General features: G+C 49.8%; 1 protein-coding gene across 1 annotated transcript; it reads right to left on the reverse strand.

Moving 5' to 3' along the window:
• Window positions 1-119: 119 nt before the first annotated feature.
• tm9sf1 (transmembrane 9 superfamily member 1) lies at window positions 120-16,720 on the reverse strand. The gene is made up of 6 exons (XM_059951475.1): window positions 16,362-16,720; window positions 10,978-11,596; window positions 9,695-9,880; window positions 6,629-6,902; window positions 6,120-6,525; window positions 120-599 (listed from the first exon to the last, which is right to left on the reverse strand). Exons 1-5 carry the CDS (start codon window positions 16,443-16,445, stop codon window positions 6,132-6,134), a joined length of 1,557 nt encoding a protein of 518 aa, XP_059807458.1. The 5' UTR covers window positions 16,446-16,720; the 3' UTR covers window positions 120-599; window positions 6,120-6,131.
• Between the last annotated feature and the right edge of the window lie 4,391 nt (window positions 16,721-21,111).

Below are 21,111 nucleotides of genomic sequence, written 5' to 3' on the forward strand. Positions count from 1 at the left end.
GCCCAACTCATCCTTGCCAGCCATGGTGCCTACAAGAGTTAGTCCCACTTGTCCACATTTGGCCCCCACCCCTCCGAACCTTTCAACCATGGATGGAGCAAGCAGCCCTCACACAAGTACAAACAGCAAGAAAGTTTTTATCACAGTGGGGTGGGGGGGGGGGGGGGGAGAGAACATTTCTACAAATGAACCGGAGATGCAGACTCCAATGAGGAGGAGAGAACAAAGCAAACAACGCAATTACATTCCCCAAGACAAAATGAATCATGAAAACAAAATGGCACCTGTCCCGACAGATCTGTGCAAACAATTCCCAGCAGAGGGAGCGGGATGGGAGGGGTGGAACAGCAGCAATACAAACGTGATAAATACGATTAATGAGCTGCCCACAAAGTGACACTCAGCTGTACAAAAAAACCAAAACAAATCCCCATTTACAGTTCATATAAAATCTCATATCCCTCATCTAATAATTATTTATAATGTTACATATTTTACAAGGTGCAGAGAGAGTGTGAGAGGAAGAGTTTCTGCTCCTCCAGGTCCTTGGTCCCTGGCTCTGTAGTGCAACACCCAGCTCTGGCCTGGCGACCTGCAATCTGCAAGATAGATGGAGCACTGAAAGAGACTGGTACAGCACAAAGGACAATCACAACAACAGACCAAACAAATCCCACCTGCCTGCTCACGGTGTGTTGTGTTTCCCTCATTCCCTGCCATATCATGTGCCAGTCTGAATGCCTCTGGGAGGAGGTTGGGAAACTTAGTTGGGGGCGAAGAGTTTGGAAGGGGTGTGTGTGACCTCACTGACTACCGAAAGGCCCGCATAGGCTCTTTAAAACTGAGGGGGAAGGTGGTTTCTGGGGAGCCTGCTCACTGTGTCTGGAAGAGCTGAGGAATTTCTCCAGCTAGAGGGTGGTGGAATATGTGGAATTCATTGCCACAGGAGGACAAGTGACTAGGTATATTTAAGACAGCATGATAAGTTTTGGATAAGGCCAAGGTTTTGGTTTACGGGAAGAAGGTGGGAGAACGAGGTTGAGAAAGAAATTCAGCAATGATTGAGTGGCGGAACAGACTCAATGGACAAATGGAAAATTCTGCTCCTTCATCTACCATCCAAGCTGGTCCCATTCCCCGGAACCCTCTCTATTCACTATACCTTTTAAATGTAGTAAATGACTCTGCCTCAACCACTTTCTTCAGCAGCAAGTTCCATATACAGACTGCCCACCAGGTAAAGATGTCCCCCCCACCCCCCCCAACCCAGTGCCTATTAAATCTCTCCCCTCTCACAATAAACCATCTTCTTGGTTCCTCAACCTGGAAAAGCACATCTGTGCACAGACCCTACACCTCCGTCACTTATAAACCAACACAACCTCTCTCTCTCTCTCTCTCACTCAGACTCTCGTGCCTTGGCAACATCCTCATAAATCTCCCCTGCACTCTCTCCAGGTTTATGGCATCTTTCTCCTGGCAGAGTAACCAGAATTCGACACAATATTCCAAATGGGAAGCGAGGGAGAGGGAATGGGAGTGGGGGAGGAGGGGCAGCTAGTGATGAGGAAGCAGAGACTCTGCGTAGGTACTTGGACAGATTAGAAGGGGCAGCGGAATGCAGTGTGGAGAAATGTATGGTCATGCACCGTGGTAGAAGGAATAAAGGCAGAGAAAATAGGGACCAAATCCAGGAATTGGAGGTGCAAAGGGACTTGGGTGTCCTAGTGCAAGATTCCCTAAAGGTTAACTTGTGGGTTGTGTTGGTGATTGAGGGAACACATACCAGTCCTAGAGGGGTCAGAAGTGGAGAGAGTGAACAATTTCAAGTTCCTGGGTGTCAATATTTCTGAGGATCTAACATGGTCCCAACACATCGATGCAGCTACAAAGAATGCACGACAGGACCATAACTTCATAAGGAGTTTTGAGACTGGTATGACACCAGTCACTCGCAGATGTACAGTGGAGAGCATTTGAACTGGCTGCATCACTGTCTGGCATGGGGGGCTACTGCACAGGATTAACACAAGCTGCAGGAAGTTGTGAACTCAGCTCCAACTTCAAGGCAGTTTCTGTCATTAAGGGCCCCCATGACCCAGGTCATGCATTGTTCTCACTGTTACCATCAAGGAGGAGGTACAGAAGCCTGAAGGCACACCCAGCTATTCAGGAACAGCTTCCCCACTGCTATCTGATTTCTGAATGGTCATTGAACACTACCTCATTACTTGTTTTTGCATTACATATTTAACTATTTAATATATATTCACTGTAATCCAATTTTCTCTCTATTATGTATTCCAATGTACCGCTTTTGCAAAGATTTCACAACATTTGCTGGTGATTCTGATTCTAAATGCAACATTGGCATTCACTTTGAGGGGACTAAAATATAAAAGCAAGTGTGTAATTGTGATGCTTGGTCAGACTACGCTTCGGGCACCTTATCTATGAAAAGATGTGCTGGCATTGGAGAGGGACCTAAAGGTGGTTTATGGGAATGACCCCAGGAATGAAAGGGTTAGTGTATTAGCAAGATTGGACTATAAAGTATGGGAGCAGATTTGGCCTATCTGGCTCATCACATCTGCTCCACTATTTCATCATGGCTAATGCATTTGCCCTCTCAACCCCAGCCTCCTGACTTCTCTTCATGCCCTGACCGCAGCATTCAATATACCTAAATGACACGGCCTCCACAGCCGAGTTTCACAGATCCACCACTCTCTGGCTAAAGAAATTCCCCCTCATCTCTGTTCAAAAAGGACAGCTCTCTGAGGCTGTCCCCTCTGGTCTTAGACTTCCCCCATCCTCTCCACACACACCCACTCCAACGAGACCTTTCAACATTCGAAAGGTATGACAAACTCTTCAATCCTGCAGTCATCTTTGTGAACCTCCTTTGCACCCTCTCCAGTTTCAGCAAATCTCTTCTAAGAAAGGGGGCCCAAAATTGCTCACAACACTCCGAGTGAGGCCTCACCAGGGCTTTATAAAGCCTCAACATCACATCCTTGCTTTTATATTCTAGTCCTCTTGAAATGAATGCTAACGTTGCATTTAACTTCCTCACCACCGACACAACCTGCAAATTAACCCTTTGGGTGTTCTGCACAAGGTCTCCCAAGTCCTTTTGCACTACAGAGTTTTGACTTTTCTCTCCATTTAGAAATAGTCTACCCTTTTATTTCTTCTACCAAGCTGCATGACCATACACTTCCTGACACTGTATCGATCGTCTTTGCCCTTTCTCCAAATCTAAGTCCTTCTGTAGTGTCTGGACTTCCTCAAAACTGCCTGCCCCTCCACCTACCACAAAGCCACCAATTCCATTATCTAAGCCACAACAACATGTAAAATGAAGCGGTCCCACCAGACTCCTGTGGAATACCATTCGTCAGCAGTGGCTAACCAGAAACCTGCCTCCTGCCAATCAGCCACTGCTCTATCCTTACTGTGATACCATGGGTTCTTAACTTGTTAAGTAGTGTCACGTGTGGCAGTTTGATGGCTATAGGCTTGTACCTGCTAGAAAATTGAAAGGGTGGGTGGAATTTCATTGTAACCTACCAAATATTGAAAAGGCCAGATAGAGCTGATGTGGGCAGATCGTAGGAGAGTCACAGAGCAGAAGGACATCCATTGAGAACAGATATGAGAAGGAATTCTTTTAGCTAGAATCTGGAATTCATTGCCACAGATGCTGAGGAGGCAAAGTCACTGGCTATATTTAAAGTGGAGGTTGATAGGTTCTTGATTAATAAGGGCATTAAAGGTTATGGGCAGAAGGCAGGACAATGGATTTTTCCTCTTATTTACGGGAGAGAGACACAGCATCCCTTCAAATGAGGCAAAACAGCACTGGGGTCACGGACCGTTTGCGGAGTACAAAGGAGGAGGTGCCTGCTGTCTCGATGAATATTAGGGTGGATAAATCCAGGGGCCCTAACAAAGTGTTCCCTTGGTTCTTGTGGGAGGCTAGAGCAGTGCAGGAGTTGCATGGACCCTATCAAAGGTATTTAGAACAGGTGAGGGGCTGAAGAATTGCTAATGTTGTTGGTTTTTTAAGAGAGGCTCTAAGAACAGTGAGTCTGATATCAGTAGTGGGAAAGTTAATGGAAGGCATTTTAAAGGACAACGATCAACATGGCTTTGTGCATGGTAGGCACTTTTCCCTTTAAGCTCTGTGGGTGCACAGCCGCACTGTAACTGAAATACATAGTCTTTGATGCCACAGAGCTGGAATTTTATTTTATTGAAGTGCCGTGCAGTTTTCAGACAGCATAAAAATTTCCCGCTCAGAGCAAAGGTTGGTTCGCGCAGCTGTTTAAAAAAAGAGGGAACATTGCCAGCCTCAAAAGATTTTCAAGGAGGTTACCGGAAAAGTTGCTGAAGGAAATGCAGTGGATGCTGACCAATGGATCTTAGCAAGGTCCCACACACGAGGTTCAGTCCCTTGGCATTCAGGGTGAGGTAGTAAATTGGGATTAGATATTGGCTTTGCGGAGAAGTCAGAGAGTGATACAACATGGTTGTCTCTGACTGGGTTCATTGTTTTTTGTCATCAACGTCAACGATCTGGATGACAATGTGCTAAACTGGACCAGCAAATTTGTGGATGACAAGAAGATTGGGGGCATAGGGGACAGAGGAAGACCAAAGTTTGCAGCAGGATCTGAACTAGCTGGAAAATGGGCTGAAAAATGGCAGATGGAATTTAATGCAGACAAGCATGAGGTGCTGCACCTTGGGAGGACAAACAAGGGTAGGACTGATATGGTGAGCGGTAGGGCACCGAGGAGTGAGGTAGAACAGAGGTAGATCCATAATCTTTGAAAATGGTGACACTGGTAAGACCATAAAGAGAGCTTTTGGCCACATTAGCCTTCATAAATCAAAGTATTGAGTACAGGAGTTGGGATGTTATTTTGAAGTTGTATAGGACATTGGTGAAGCCTAATTTCGAGTATTGTTTGCAGTTCTGGTCAGCTACCTACAGAAAAGATGTAGTTAAGTTTGAGAGTACAGAGTGTTTTGCCTGCAGCCCCCTCCTTTGTGAGAATCACAAGATCACTGTTGGGTTGGGTCAGGGGGCCCAGAAAATGAGAGAGAGATGTGCGGAATGTCTCGTTCCCCGGCGATATAAAGCTACGGGACACGGCCATTGTCTCCAGAAGGCGAATTTGTGGATTGGAGATACTATGCTACGTGAACACCCTCAGGCAAAGTGGGCTGGTTGAGGGAGGGATTGCATCACCCCCAACCTGATTGACATCTGCGACCCTGCGAGCCAGGATAAAAGAGGGTCTGTCTCTCTCTTAAACCCAAAACGCTGCAGCTTGAACGAACTAACAGTGACTTTTATATTTCCATTGGACAATATCCCCTAGACAACGATAGAGCTATTTCTTATTGGTTATTATTATACCCACGCTTTTAGATTTAGTATTGATGACGTATATTATCTGTATGTTTGCATTAATCTTATTTTTGTGCCCCTTTATCAATAAATACTTTTAAAACTAGTACCATCAGATTTCAATGGACCTCTCTATCTTTGCTGGTAAGTGACCCAGTTACAGGGTTTCGTAACAAGAGAAAATTTACAAGGATGTTGCCTGGACTTGAGGACCTGAGTTATTAGCAAAAGACTTCATTCGCTGAAGAGTAGAAGAAAGAGGGGAGATTTGATAGAGGTATAAAACTCTGTAAGGGGTATAAATATGGTAAATGCAAGCAGACTTTTTCCACTGAGGTTGTATGAGGCTAGAACTAGAGGTCATAGGTTAAGGGTGAAATGTTTCAGGGAACATGAGGGGCAAACTTCACTCAGAGGGTGGTGAGAGTATGGAACCAGCTGCCAATGAAAATGGTGGATGTGGGTTTTAACATTTAACAGAAATTTGGATAAGTACATGGACGGGAGGGGTATGGAGGGCTATGCCCAGGGGTGGGTTGATGGGACGGCATACATCAGCCACGATTGAATGAACTTGATGGGCTGAATGGTCTAATTCAACTCCTGGTCTTAATAGTTTTAAGAGGGCTCACCCTCCCCTGAGTGAAGCACATTTAGAGGTGCCGGACACACACACACGCGTATATGTGGGGATTACCTGGTAGGGGAGTCAGTCCATCTTCAGGTTGACATAGATGTACCGGATGAACTGGAGAGAGGCGAAGAAGGAAACAGAGCCCAGCATCAGGAAGAAGACATAGCAAATGAGGAAGGAGTAGCCGAAGAACTCGAGGGTCTGCAGTGCCCCCGACATATTGGAGCGCTTGTAGTAGTAGAAGATGGAGTAGAGGAACATGAAGAAGCCGGTGGAGCCGGTGGTGAAGACAGAACGCCACCACCAGCGGTAATCCTCGCCGGACAGCTGGAAGTAGGTCAGGGCGATGGAGATGCAGGCGCTCACACTCAGCAGGATGGCGAAGACGATGAAGAGGATGCCGTAGAGGGTGTACTGCTCCCGGCCCCACACCGTGGCAAAGATGTAGTACAGTTCAACTGAGATGGCACTGCAGGAGAGAAGGTAGGTCAGTAATAGACAGACACGGCCCCGGGTGCACCCAATCCAATCCCCGGGACAGACTGAGCTGGGAGGAGGTGGATGACACCCACCTGAAGGGCAGGAAGCCCCCGATGATCATGTGGACTGGTGCGCTTTTATACCAGGGCTGCGGCGGGATCTCGCGGGCAATGTTCTTGGTCCGGCACGGGGCGTCGAAGCCGGCGGCACTGTTCTTGCCAAGGATGCCGCCGATGACGGTCAGCGGGAAGCCCACCAGCAGCCAGACGGCGAGCAGCAGGACGATGGTGGTGGCCGGCAGTGCCTGGGTCGATCCGTTGGCCCAGTGCACTGTGTTGATGACGCTCCAGGTCAGGAAGAAGGGAGCTGTGGGGGGGGGGGGGGGGGGTGGCACCGGGGTTAGAGACTGGTTCGCAGAGCAGTCCTGCCCACACCACCCCATGCCCCACTAACAACGCCACTGCTGAGACGCCTGGTTCGAACCCCACCTCTGGATGTAAACAGTCTCACTGTGGGTCTCCCAAAACGTGAGGGTCATGGGTTAATCAGCCGCTGTTTATTGTCAGCCCAATGTTTTGGTTGAGGGGTGGAATCTGGGAGAGGGGTGAATGAAATGGCACTGGTGTAATTAGCTGGCATAGACTGGGTGCTCTGGATTCTGCCAACATCTCGCCCGTGCCCCTTATATTACACCCACTACCACCCCATCTCCCAGCAACAGGGGCCTGTGCTCCCCTGTACAGATCCTCATGTTTCGATGGTTTACACGAGCTCCCCGAGTTGTCCAGTACTGACAGCCACACTGATGCTCTCTCCAGTCCCATTTGCCTGCATTAGGACAATGCCCCCTACACTGTGCCTATGGAAGTCCCTGTCTGAATGCTTCCTGGTTGTATCAGATTTCATGTCCTCTGGTAGCGAATCCCAGATATCAAAACCTCCAAGAACAATTACCCAGCAAATCCCCTTAAAACTCTTCCCTCTCCCCTGTACCTGATACCCTAACCACTGGCAAGAAAGGCCATCCATCTCCCCTATCCACGCCTCATCACTCCAAAGAAAACAGTACCACCCTCTCCCTGTAACTGAACTCCTACAATCCTTCCCAGCACAACCCCATCCTCCCTGTAGCACGGCGACCAGCACCTGATTTTATACACTTCTGTAAGATCCCTACTTTCCGATGAACAAAACCCAAACCTGTCCATACTCCCGGTTCTGAAGACAGTCTGATAAACCTTCCCTGTACTCTCTGACGAAGATCTGTCGTTCCTGATAACCAGCCTGTTTACTCCGCCACTATTTTATTCATCTGCAAACTTCCTTGTGTGCACATTCTCATGTAAATCACTCAGTTAGATGGCATTCGTCGATGGGCTCAGCACCAGTCTCTGAGGCACGCTGTTCGGCACAGGCCGAGAAATAACTGTCCACCATCAGCCACCCAACAGGCCAATTCTGTATTCAATTAGCCATCTCCCCCTCGATCCCATGCAATCCAACTTTCGTAGCAGTCTACGTCTGCCACCCTGCCTCATCAACCTTATTGGCCTTGAGAAAAAAAATCAATCACATTCCTGAAACACGATCTCCCTCTATCCCCAAACAATTCTTGGATGGGTGAGGAAACCATGGCTGGCAAGAGCTGTGGACATCTCATCAAGAGGAAGAAAGAATTTTAGGCAGCAAGGATCAGGCAGGGCTCTTGAGAGTTACAAGGAGCTGACGGTTGGACACGAGAGCTAGAAAAGGACATGAGAAGGCATTGGCAAGTAGGGTCTAGGAAATCCTCAAGGCGTTCTACACATACATGAGCTACTAGAACTAGAATGTGAATGACTAGAACCGATCAGGAACAGAAGAGGAGCATGTGCTTGGAGTCAGGGGAGGTATGGGAGATTGTTACTGAATATTTTGCTTCGGTATACACCAGTGAGAGGGAGCTTAAGAAATACCAGGTTAGAGTACAGGGTCATATCCTGGAACACATTGATGTTAAGACAGAGTATGTGCTGGAACTTTAGAAAACCATTGGATGGGATATACCCAAGGTTACTACAGGAAGTGAGGGGCAATTACTTTTGCATCCTCACCTGCCAGAGGATCAGACTGTTATTCCTTTGAATGTTATTCAAAATTGAATGTTATTCAGAATGTTATTCCTTTGATCAAGAAAGGTAACAGGGATAACCTTGGCATTATCTCCTTGCTTTTATATTCTAATCCTCTTGAAATAAATGCCAACATGGTATTTGCCTTCTTTACCACACACCCAACCTGTGAATTAACCTTCCGGGAGTCTTGCACGAGGACTCCTAAGTCCCCTTGCACCTCTGATGTTTGAACTTTCTCCCCAGTTAGATAATAGTCTGCACTATTGTTCCCTTTACTAAAATGCATTATCATACATTTCCCAACTCTGCATTCAATCTGCCGCTTTGTTGCTCTAAGTCTTGCTGCAATCGCATTGTCAATCCACCTATCTTTGTATTGTCCATAAACTTTGCCACAAAGCCATCAATTCCATTAACCAAATCATTGACAAACAATGTGAAAAGTAGCAGTCCCAATACTGACTCCTGAAAATCACCACTAGTCACTGGCAATCAACCAGGAAAGGCCCCCTTTATTTCCACTCACTGCCTCCTGCCTGTCAGCCATTCCTCTATCTATGACAGCATCTTTCCTGTAACACCATGGGATTTAATCTTGTTAAGCAGCCTCATGTGAGGCACCTTATCAAATGCCTTCTGAAAATCCAAGTAAATGACATCTACTGCCTGTCCTTTACCCACCCTGCTTGTTAGTTCCTTGAAGAACTCCAACAGATTTGTCAGGCAAGATTTTCCTGTACAGAAACCATGCTGACTTTGACTTATTTTATCATTGGTCTTCAAGTACCCTGAAGCCTAGTCCTTAATAATGGACTGCAACTCTTTCCCGATCACCGGGGTTGGGTGTATGGAGTTTGTACGTTCTCCCTGCGCAATGTATAGGTTTCCCCTGGGTGCTGTGGTCCTCCTGCCCTCCCACAGTCCAAAGACATACCGGGTCAGTCAGTTAGCCAATGTAAGTTGTCCATGACATAGGGTTAATCAGGTTTGTTGCTGGGGCCGCGCTGGTCCGTGCCCTCCACTCCGCCCAACCCTGCTCCTTACCCGAGAAGAGACTGGTGGTGAGGACGATGTTCCACACCCACCGCTCGCCGCCGATCTTGCGGTAGAAGTTGCTGGAGACGTAGCCGGCCACGCAGCAAGTGAGAGCGTACAGCACGATGGCAGCAGAGTTGATGGCCCCGTGCCGGTGGACGTTGAACATGCCCAGGAGGGCCATGGCGATGATTCCTGTTGGGACCAAGGTCAGAGCAGCCATCAAGTCACACAGACCCCTTGGCACACTTCTTCCCCACCTGCAGCTGCGCTAGCTCACACCTGGGAGTTCTGTGCTCAGTTCCGATCGCCCTATTCTAGGCGGGACCTCGAAGCTTCAGCCAGGGCGCCACGTGCATTAGAGAGCACGCCATGAGGACAGGTTGAGTGAGCTGGGGGCTTTTCTCTTTGGATCAGAGGAGGATGAGAGGCAATTCAATAGGAGTGTATAAAACGAGGAGAGGCATTGATAGAGAGGACAGCCAGCACCATTCCCCCCCCACCCCCAGGAGCAACGACCAATCCCGTGCCCCATCACGAGCGGTGGAGCTGTACAGGCCAATCCCCTGTACTGTGGATGCAATCGATTACAGGAACACTGATGAACTCCACAGAGAAGGTCAGCGATTGGAGTTAAAGGCCCAAGAAGAATAGCCAATTCCAGAAGGCACCCATTTACGGTGAGTGGACGAGAGTTTAGGACAGATGTCAGAGGGAGTGGTGGACGTGTGGAACGCGCTGCCGGGGCGGCGGTGGACGCAGATACATTAGGAACACTTGAGAAACTCTTAGATTAAAAACGAACCGTAGATCTACGCAGGAGAGAAGGGTTAGATTGATCAGAGAGTAGGTTAAACAGTAGCTGGTGGTGTAGTGGCACGATGCTGGGTCGAGCGAGCAACTCGGCCTCGTGAAAAACAGAAAAAATGCTAAAGGGACGAAGCACGGAAAGGAACAGGACGAGGAGGTGGACACAGCTTCACAAGCCGAAGGACCCGACTGTGTGGGGGGGGGGGGGAAGAAGGGGAGAGGGAGGGAGAGGGAGGGAGAGGGAGGGAGAGGGAGGGAGAGGGAGGGAGAGGGAGGGAGAGGGAGGGAGAGGGAGGGAGAGGGAGGGAGAGGGAGGGAGGGAGAGAGAGAGAGATTCACTGAGGACGGTTAGCATTGTCTAGGCCGGAGCTGACACAGGTTGGACCTCGGTGGCCAAATCACAATGAAAAGCTTATCTCCCTCCGACTGTTCACCCCCAGCACCACAGAGCCTGCGCCCAGATAACCCTCCCCGCCTCTCACCTGTGCCCAGGGCGAGGAACTGCGTCCCGACTCCCAGCACAGAGCAGAGCAGGCTCTTGTGGGGCGGGAAGCGGAAGACGTCAGTGTGGATGATCTTCCAGCCGTTGTCGGCCTGCTCGAAGTCGTCGCGGGCAGATAGCCCACCGCCGCCCTCCTCCTCCAGGTTGTAGCGGGCCAGGTCGTTGCGCAGCACGCGCATCAGAATGACCAGCACGAAGCCGGTGAGCAGGAAGACCAGCACCATGGAGTTGATGATGGAGAGCCAGTGGATCTCCAGGGTGCGCGGGAAGAAGCCGGAGTCCCTCAGCCGCTCGCCCCGCCGCTCGTAGGGCAAGCTGGTCTCGTGCCAGCGCACGCTGTAGGTGTGGGTGATGGTGGCCGGTGGCCGCAGCTCATCCAGGCTCTGGGGCTTGACGTCCCTGACGCTGACGTTGGCGTAGATGACCCGGTCGCCATTGTACTCCACGTGGAAGTCCAGGTGGGTCCACAGCCCCACCTTGTGGGTGTGGGGCAGGAAGGTGCTCTCCTCCAGGTAGCCAACGAAGCCCCGGATTGGGATGTCGTCCAGCACAAACTCGAAGTAGTACAGCTCCTCCACCGCCTCCTTCAGCTCCTCGATCTGGGGAGGTAGAGAGGAGGAGAGGGTCAGGACAGGCAGAGGGAGAAGATCCAAAAACCCAGAGTGGTGTCTCCCGACTCCTCGACCTGGAGTGGGAGAGGGAGAGAGAGGGATGTGTGGGTGGGGCGAGGTGGCAAGTGGGGTCAATGCACAAAACCCCAAATGGCGCACCCCAACTTTTCAATTTAGGAGGTGGGGGGTTAGAGGGGTGGCGGTGGAAACAGATAAGTAACCCTCCACATCCACCTCGACTCCATGCTTCCCATAGTGGAGAAAGTCTAGGACTAGAAGGTCTCTTCAGAACAAAGATGGGGAGTCTCTCTTTCGCCAGAATCTGTGGAATTCATCGCGACAGTTGGCTGTGGGTATATCTAAAGCAGGAGTTTACAGGTTCTTGGTTAGGTAGGGTGCCAAAGGTTCCAGGAAGAAGGCAGGAGAATAAGGTTGAGCGGGATAACAAATTGGCCACGATGGAATGGTGAGCAGTCGATTGGCTGACTGTCTGCCCGTCAATGTGTCTTATGGAATCCTCTTTTCAGGGCAGAGACAAATCACAAATCCTGCACAGTGTCCAACTCCCTGTCTAGGGATGAAGGGGCTGATCAGACAGCCATGCAGAGATACCCCCGCCCGGCAGAGAGCTCAAATACTTGGGAAAGACAAACTCAATCACGTTCCCACAAACAACAAAAACGGATCATGAACAATATAAAACTCTGGTTGGGCTACATTTGGATCACTGAGATCATCTCATGACAGGAAGGGAGTGGAGGATTTGGAGAGGGTGCAGAAGGGGCTGAGTTGGAGAGGATTGACTACAAGGAGAGATTGGACAAACTTGGATTGCTTTTTCTGGAATGTTTGAAGCTTAGGGATTGAGTCTCTCTTCCCACCCCAGAGTGGAAATGCTAATACTAGATTCGAAAGGTTGAGCGAGCTGGGGCTTTTCTCTTTGGAGTGGAGGAGGATGACAGGCAGCTTGATGTGGATGTATAAGGTACACAGACAGCCCCCAGGGTGACTATGGCCAATACCAGAGGACGTCATTTGAAGATGACTGGAGGAACGTTTAGGGGAGATGTCAGGTGTAGGTTTTTATTATCCAGAGAGTGATGGGTGCCGGGGGCACACTGCGAGGGAAGGTCGTAGGTGTTGATACAGTCGGGACATTTAAGAGACTCACAGATGGGTACGTGGATGAAAGGACAATGGAGGGTTAATGGCCGTGATAAAGGGAAGCGTTAGATCGAGCATGGAGTGATTGAAAACTTGGTACAACATCATGGACCGAAGGGGCTGTACTGTCAGTGTTTAAGATGAGAGTGGGAACGTTTAAAGGAAAGTTTTGTTTCCCTTGTACACCAGCATCACGGGTCGTGGAACACACTGCCAGAGACAGTGGTGGAAACAAATACAACAGGTAACAGGTGAGACGTGAACAAGGAGGGAATGGAGGAGTCTGGTCCACTTCCAATCGGAATCATAGGGCCGAATGGCCTCGTTCTGTCTGATGTAAAGTGGTAAAAATGACACAGAGAGCAGCGGCTGGAACGAGCTGCCGGGGGGCAAACACAATAGAGCAGAGTGGTTCACACAACACTTGACAGTCCCAGAGACCCGGGGTAAATCCCTGCAGCTGCCTGCAAGGAGATTCTACATTTGCCCCACGAGCGGGGCAGCTCGAAAGGCCAATTCCGTGCTGTGCCTCAATAAATAACCTCCCTCCCGGCACCCTCCTCTGATAATCTGCATAATTTCTGTTAGATTTTCACACGTTAATTTTTTTTAACACAACAAGCTGAGGAAGGTTACACAGATCCTGCCCGACAACATTATACGTTCGATCTCTCAAGCAGGAGGACGGGCCTAAAGCATGCTTTCATTGCAAATCGCGGGCACACAGAAGGACCTCATCAGCTCTCACCCTGCCCACAATAGCCACGTGGCTACAAATGACACTTGTCTGAGTGAAGACACAAGATCCACACCCCCTACTGTCTCTTTCCCACTACTCGGCTGCAAACCCCCACCCCAGGCTTATAACACCACCACACTGACACTCAGCTCAGACCCCATCGCATCCCCAGCTGAAACCCACTTCACTCAAACACAAGCCCGCCTCAGCTACTACCCTCTCCCACTGCCTTTAATTGGCAGACAGGCTGAAAAGGTGCATTAGCGCCCCCTACTGAACTGGAGTGGGAGGAGGATTCAGGAGAGTGATCCTAACACCCACCACCACCAGCCCAAGAATAAATAATACTAATAACAAGATACAGGAGCAGAATTAATAAATTCACTGCTAAACAAATGCTCTTCATGGCGTGCATCTCAAACAGCCTCTGACAACCAAGTCCAACTCCTGACCTTCACGTGTGGCATAGTTCTTATGCCCGGTGGAGCTGTTCCCACTGACAGGAGAAGGGGCAAAGGCGGGCCACTGGCTCCTTAAAACCAGTTGCTCTGGGCAGATGGGGCTCGTTAACCACGGATGGTAGCTCATCTAGGAGAGGGAAAACTCTGATTTCAAACCTCCGCTGCCTTGCAGTTATACCCACTCGGGAAAGGCTTTGGGAGTGAACCCCGAGGAAAAATCCGGAGTCGGAGTCCCGAAGGCGGCTGACCGCTGAACCCAGCCCCGGCACGGCAACTCCTGCGACGCTGCTGGCACCAAACTGTACCGACTTCCGTCGTTCCTTTGGACCGGTCATCAGCGTGGAGAGGGGGGGTCCCACTGCATGGGCAACAGACAGATCTCCATATCAACTCTGCCCTGGTCTGCACCCTGGAGAAGCCACTCCCAGTGACTACCAGAGGCGCAGTACCCATGGTCGACTACGACCGACCAAGGCCAACAACACTAGTCAGAGGATAATTTATAATGACCTACTAACTGGTACATCTTTGGATCATGGGAAACCCACAGGGTCAAGGGAGAATGTCCCAACTCCTCACAGGCAGCAGTGGGAATTGTACTGTAAAGCATTGTTGACAATTCATTAACTGAAATTGTCTTGAACAAGTTTCAAGAATTTGAATACTTAGTTATACTTCCTGAGCAGACCCCACCAAACTATCCAAAGTAACCATATTGCTTCCCAGGGTCTGCCCTCTCCCATTCATGTGCCCCACATTCCAGTAGCACCCAGACAGTCTCTGAACGATGACTCCATCCACGTTCCACCTACAGTATCTTTACCAAGTGCATTCAAGATGTGAGACTGTCTCTGGACAACGACACTCACCTGAAGTACATTGACCAAGTGGATTTACGACAGATAAGACCATCTCTGGACGATGACACTGTCCACATTCCGCCTAAGGTACGCTTACTGAGTGAAAGGAGACGTGATTGTCTCTCTGGAAGATGACACTGTCCACATTCCGCCTAAGGTACGCTTACTGAGTGAAAGGAGATGTGATAGTCTCTCTGGACGGTGACACTGTCCACATTCATCTGAAGTACATTTACCAAGTGGATTTAGGACGGATTCTGTCTCTGGACAGTAACACTGTCTACATTTCAGCTGAGGTACGTTCATCAAGTGGATTTAGGACGGATTCTGTCTGGACAGTAACACTGTCTACATTTCACCTGAGGTACGTTTACCAAGTGGATTTAGGACGGATTCTGTCTGGACAGTAACAGTCTCCACGTTCCACCTGAGGTACGTTTACCAAGCGGATTTAGGACGGATTCTGTCTGGACAGTATAACACTGTCCACGTTCCGCCTGAGGTACGTTTACCAAGCGGATTTAGAATGGATTCTGTCCCTGGACGATGACACTATCCACATTCTACCTGAAGTATGTTTACCAAGCGGATTTAGGACGGATTCTGTCTGGACAGTAACACTGTCCACGTTCCGCCTGAGGTACGTTTACCAAGCGGATTTAGGACGGATTCTGTCTGGACAGTAACACTGTCCACGTTCCGCCTGAGGTACGTTTACCAAGCGGATTTAGGACGGATTCTGTCTGGACAGTAACACTGTCCACGTTCCGCCTGAGGTACGTTTACCAAGCGGATTTAGGACGGATTCTGTCTGGACAGTAACACTCACCACGTTCCGCCTGAGGTACGTTTACCAAGCGGATTTAGGACGGATTCTGTCTGGACAGTAACACTGTCCACGTTCCGCCTGAGGTACGTTTACCAAGCGGATTTAGGACGGATTCTGTCTGGACAGTAACACTGTCTACATTTCACCTGAGGTACGTTTACCAAGCGGATTTAGGACGGATTCTGTCTGGACAGTAACACTGTCCACGTTCCGCCTGAGGTACGTTTACCAAGCGGATTTAGGACGGATTCTGTCTGGACAGTAACACTGTCTACATTTCACCTGAGGTACGTTTACCAAGCGGATTTAGGACGGATTCTGTCTGGACAGTAACACTCACCACGTTCCGCCTGAGGTACGTTTACCAAGCGGATTTAGGACGGATTCTGTCTGGACAGTAACACTGTCTACATTTCACCTGAGGTACATTTACCAAGCGGATTTAGGACGGATTCTGTCTGGACAGTAACACTGTCTACATTTCACCTGAGGTACATTTACCAAGCGGATTTAGGACGGATTCTGTCTGGACAGTAACACTGTCTACATTTCACCTGAGGTACGTTTACCAAGCGGATTTAGGACGGATTCTGTCTGGACAGTAACACTGTCCACGTTCCGCCTGAGGTACGTTCGCCAAGCGGATCTGAGCCAGTTCGGGCCGATCTCCGCTCCCACGGAGCACACGCCCCTCACTCACCTGTTCCGCGTCCAGCTGCAGCTCGCAGAGCCGCTGCCGCGTCCGGTCGCGGCGGAAGGCGAAGCGGTAGAGGCTCTCGGCCATGCGGTCGCCGTCGAGCACCTCGCCGAGGCTGAGGCTGCGGTGGCGGACGCGCTCGGGCCGGCACACGGGCAGCTGGTAGTAGTGGTACGTTTCGTGCGGGTTGTGATACGGCCCCACCTTGTTCACGTAGAGCGGCACCTCCTGCCCGGCCTCGTACCGGCCGCCGCCGCCGCCGCCTCCCGCCGCCCACGCCCGGCCGGGGCCCAGGCCCGGACCCGCCGCGCCCAGAACCAGCGCCAGCAGCGCCACCGCCACCGACCCGCCGCCCCCCGCCATCTTGAAACCTAGCAACCAGGACCCTGAAGGCCCCCAGCCAGCCGGGCCGCCCTCACCGCCTAAACCTTAGATCCGCACTCGGCGGGATTGGCAGCCGACTCGACCTGCTCACCCCTGCGCCCCCCTTTTAGGGGCAGCGATTTCTCGCTTACGGCTGGGAAAATTAGTGGGGGCGAGAGAAAGCAGGCGCGGAAAGGACGACTCCGCCACGTCACCTGCAGGAACCCTCGGCGGGGGGGTGGGAGAACAGAAACAGCTTCCTTCATGGGCGCATGCGCGTTGCCGACATGCCGGCTCAACCCTCACTCTCCTAGTACGGTGCATTACCGCCACCTAGTGTTGGTCAAAGCGCATCTACTAGTTCCACCGCCGTCCCTTTCACACCTCGACCATTAGCTGAAAAACTAATTCCATTTTTTAAAAAAGAGGAAAAATAAAAGAGAAAAAAGACATTCACCACTCTTCCTTGAAGTCTGAACATTATTTACCACCACCTTGTAAATAAGGCCAAAAGGCATAGAAGCAGAATTAGGCCATTCAGCCCATCGACTCTGCCCTGTCACTCCATCCTGGCCGATCCCGGATCCCACTCAACCCCATACACCTGCTTCTCCCCCTATCCTTTGATGCCCTGACTGATCAGGAAAATACCTGCTTTCACCTTTAATGTACCCACTGACTTGGCCTCCACCACAGTCTGTAGCAGAGAATTCCATAGCATTACTACTCTCTGGCTAAAACATTCCCCCTTACCTCTGTTCTAAATCGTCTCCTCTCAATTCTGAGGCTGTGCCCTCTACAGCATCATGAATAACTTTTATCTTTTGATGTTTTTTTCTGCATCTTCTAATATAACTTTATCTTTTCTGTCCTACTTTTAGTTCGTGCTGTACCACATCTGCCATGAAAGTAACGATTTTTATTTTATCAACAATCGACGAGTCTTTTGTTATAAAATTGTGCACTTTACGCACTGTAATCTATCTGTGTTCTGGATATTAATATGTCCCTTTGACTGTATTTTCTGAAGGGCCTCTGCATATGAAACCCCCATTTCAACTTGAACACGCTGCACTTTAAGCTCAGAGTAGATTTATAATCAGCGAGCATATATGGCCTTGAGATTAGTTTTGTGATGGGCATAAATAAACCAGAATAAAGTCAATCAACAGGGAGGGCAACCCATGTGTAAAAGACAACAAACTCTGCCAATGCAAAAATAATAATAACAAGTAAATAAATCGGCAATGAGCTTCAGGAAGGCGAGACGAAGCGTCCTTGAAAGTGAGTATAGTTGTGGAAGCAGCTCAGTGTTGGGGTGGTTGAGGGGTAATAACTGTCCCTGAACTTGATAGTGTGGGTTCTGAGGCTCCTGTACGTCCTTCCTGATGGCAGCAGCGAGAAGAGAGCACGGCCTGTGCGATGGATGCAGTTTTCATGTGATAGTGTTTCACGTAGATGTGCTCAGTGGTGGGGAGGGCTTTATCCGTGATGGACTGGGCCGTGTCCACGACTTTTTGAGGGGTTTCTGTTCAGAGGCTCTGGTGTTTCCATACCAGGCTGTGATGTAGCCAATCAATACACTCTCCCCTACACAGCTATGGAAGTTCGTCGCAGTTTTAGATGTCCTGCTGAGTGTTACGAACCCCATAATGGGTTAAAAAGGACCAGCAGGAATGGACACACCTGGAGTCTGAGGCTTCCATTATAAACTCTATTTTATTGGTAACTGCGTAAAAAAGTAATATAAAACAAGATAAGGCAACCAGGTTAGCAGAGTTTATGCATATATAAGCAAGTAAATAAAGTTCCCGAACTTCTCTCAGCTCAGGTGATAAATGATAGTCTTACGATGGTATAGGGATGAAGTCAGTTCAGTTCTGGATATTGAATTGAGTAGACTGAAGAGAGCGAGGGAGATGATTTGTCTTCCCCGTGCCGATGCTGTTGAATCTTCCACATTGTTCTCCTGCTCCCGAAACTTATTAAAGTCACCGACTGCGACCACACAAAAGAGGATGCCATTTTCATGCAGTAAAGCTATTGACCCAGGCCAGGGTTAAACACACCGATAGCTTTCCACCGGTCACCCCTTTTCCACACTGTGAGCAAAAACCCACCCTTGTCGTGGGCACACAAATCTCATCCACTGTCCGTTTCGTCAGCGTCTTCCGTGTGTGTCCGATTACAAAGCCAGCTGACCTCGTAGATATTCCACAACTGCTGAACTCCAGCTGTCCATCAGATAGCCCCACCCTGCCATAACCATGGCAACTCACGGGCCTTTGCTGCTCTCTCTCTTTTTAAAGGAACAGTCCATATTGAATCACCCTTCAGATCTTGTCACGAGTCCTCGCAAACTCCCAAGGAAGTAGAGATGCTGCCGTGCTTTCTTTGTAATTCCACTTACCCAGGACTGGTCCTTCGGAATAATAAAACCCAGGAATTTAAAGTTGTTGGCCCTCTCTGGCTGTGAGGACTGGCTCATGGACCTCTGGTTTCCTCTTCTGGAAGTCACCGATCAGCTCCTTGGCCTCCCTGGCGTTGAGTGAGAGGCTGTTATGGCGCCGCTCGGCCAGATTTTCAGTCTGTCTCCTGTCCGCTGATTCATCACCACCTTCGATTCAGCCAGTGACATCATAAGCAAACGTGCCTGCGGTATTGGAGCTGTGCTTAGCCACACACAGATGGCAAGCGAGTCGAGCAGGGGCGAAACAAACAGCCTTGTGGCTCACCTGTGCTGATGGAGATTGTGGAGGAGATGCCGTTGCCAAACCGAACTGACCGGGGTCTGCAGGTGAGGAAATCCAGGAACCAATCGCACGAGGAGGCATTGAGGCCCAGTTCTTGGAGCTGACTGATCAGTTGTGAGGGGGATTGAATGCCGAGCTGTAGTCGATAAAGAGCATCCATGTTTGTGTCTGAATGTTGAGTGAAGAGCCAGTGAGATGGCGCCTGCTGGAGCAGATCCAAGTCAGTGACCAGGCGGCGATGACGTATTCCATCCCCAACCTGTCGAAACATCTCATCACTGGGGAGGTAGGTGCTCCTGGGCAGTAATCACTGAGGCAGGTGATCACGCACTTCTTGGGTGAAGCCTGCTTGCATCAGGTGGACCCAGACTGCCGAAGCAAGAGGCTAAAGGTCTCAGCACGGGTCTCGGTATCCTGCCCAGGCGGGATATTTTCCATGGGTTCGCCCTCCCGAAGGCCGCTTCAACGTCGGGCTCAGAGATTGAAATCACACAGACTTGCGGGAGTTTGTGAAGGTTCTTCTACGATCTGACGGTCAAATCGAGCATAGAGGACTGAGCTCACCTGGAAGCAAAGCCCCGCTATCACTCGATCCCACTTGGTGAGAGGTGATGGCATTCAAGCCCTGCCACGGCTGTCCAGCATCTCTCATTCACTCAGGTTTCCTCTGGAATCGCCACTTCGCCCCGCGACGGCGTTCCCATGATCTTGTAACTTTCTTAGCCACCAGACTTGAATGCCCCCGAGCCGGCTCTCAGCAGATTGCAGATCTCAAGGTCCATCCAGGGCTTCTGATTGGGTAAGACTCCGAATGATTTTGTGGGGACGCACTCCTCCAAGACCGTTTTGGTAAAGTCTTCCCCGGCTTTCCTTTATACAGGACATCCGGCCTAAACAGAGCCATGTTCCTGTCCACAGTTGCTGCATTTTGGCCTAAAACCTTCTCCACTACATCTACCACACCGCCTTTCATGCTGCTACATGAACAAACTCCTAGCAGTGAAAACCCTTAGGAGGGGTGGCACATAGACTCGAACCATATAATTCATAGAACCTGAATTTACCCTGTCCAGCAACTTTCTTCCGTCAGATTTAATCAACGCCGAGAAGTTATCTGCACTTACTCCACTAAAAACCCTTTCAACGTCTACAACTTTTCCCCTAGTTTTAACTTTGTCCGGTGATTCATCTCGAGGCTCTCCTGTGATTGCTCCCCAAAGCCACCGTTATTCAATATAATTAATCGGAATTAGTTTTCCTCCTCCCCCCCACAACTTTTATTGCTAAAGTTTGTTGTCTTTAGACCAAGATTGCACAATATCTCCTCATGGTTTATTCAGATCGTTAGATAATGTAACCAGACTGATATCAGGAAAAGGCCCACGCGCAGAATGCAGCAATACCTTGAACTCTTCCTTCCTTCTGTTATTAAAATCCTCTCTCCACCACAATCCTCAAATCCCGTCGCATCTTTCTGTTCCCAGAAGCCTGCCATTGGCCACCCTTCATGCTACAGTACCGCCTCCTGTTCGCCAGCCCGGTCTCCTTCACCACTTCCCGCAACCCTCGGCTGAAACCCTCCACCCGACTCCCCGGTTGTCACTTCTGGCCGAGACCCTTCTTTAAGAGGGTTTGGG

This window comes from Hypanus sabinus, chromosome 26 (genome assembly GCF_030144855.1).
Source record: "Hypanus sabinus isolate sHypSab1 chromosome 26, sHypSab1.hap1, whole genome shotgun sequence".
Lineage (NCBI taxonomy): Eukaryota > Metazoa > Chordata > Chondrichthyes > Myliobatiformes > Dasyatidae > Hypanus > Hypanus sabinus.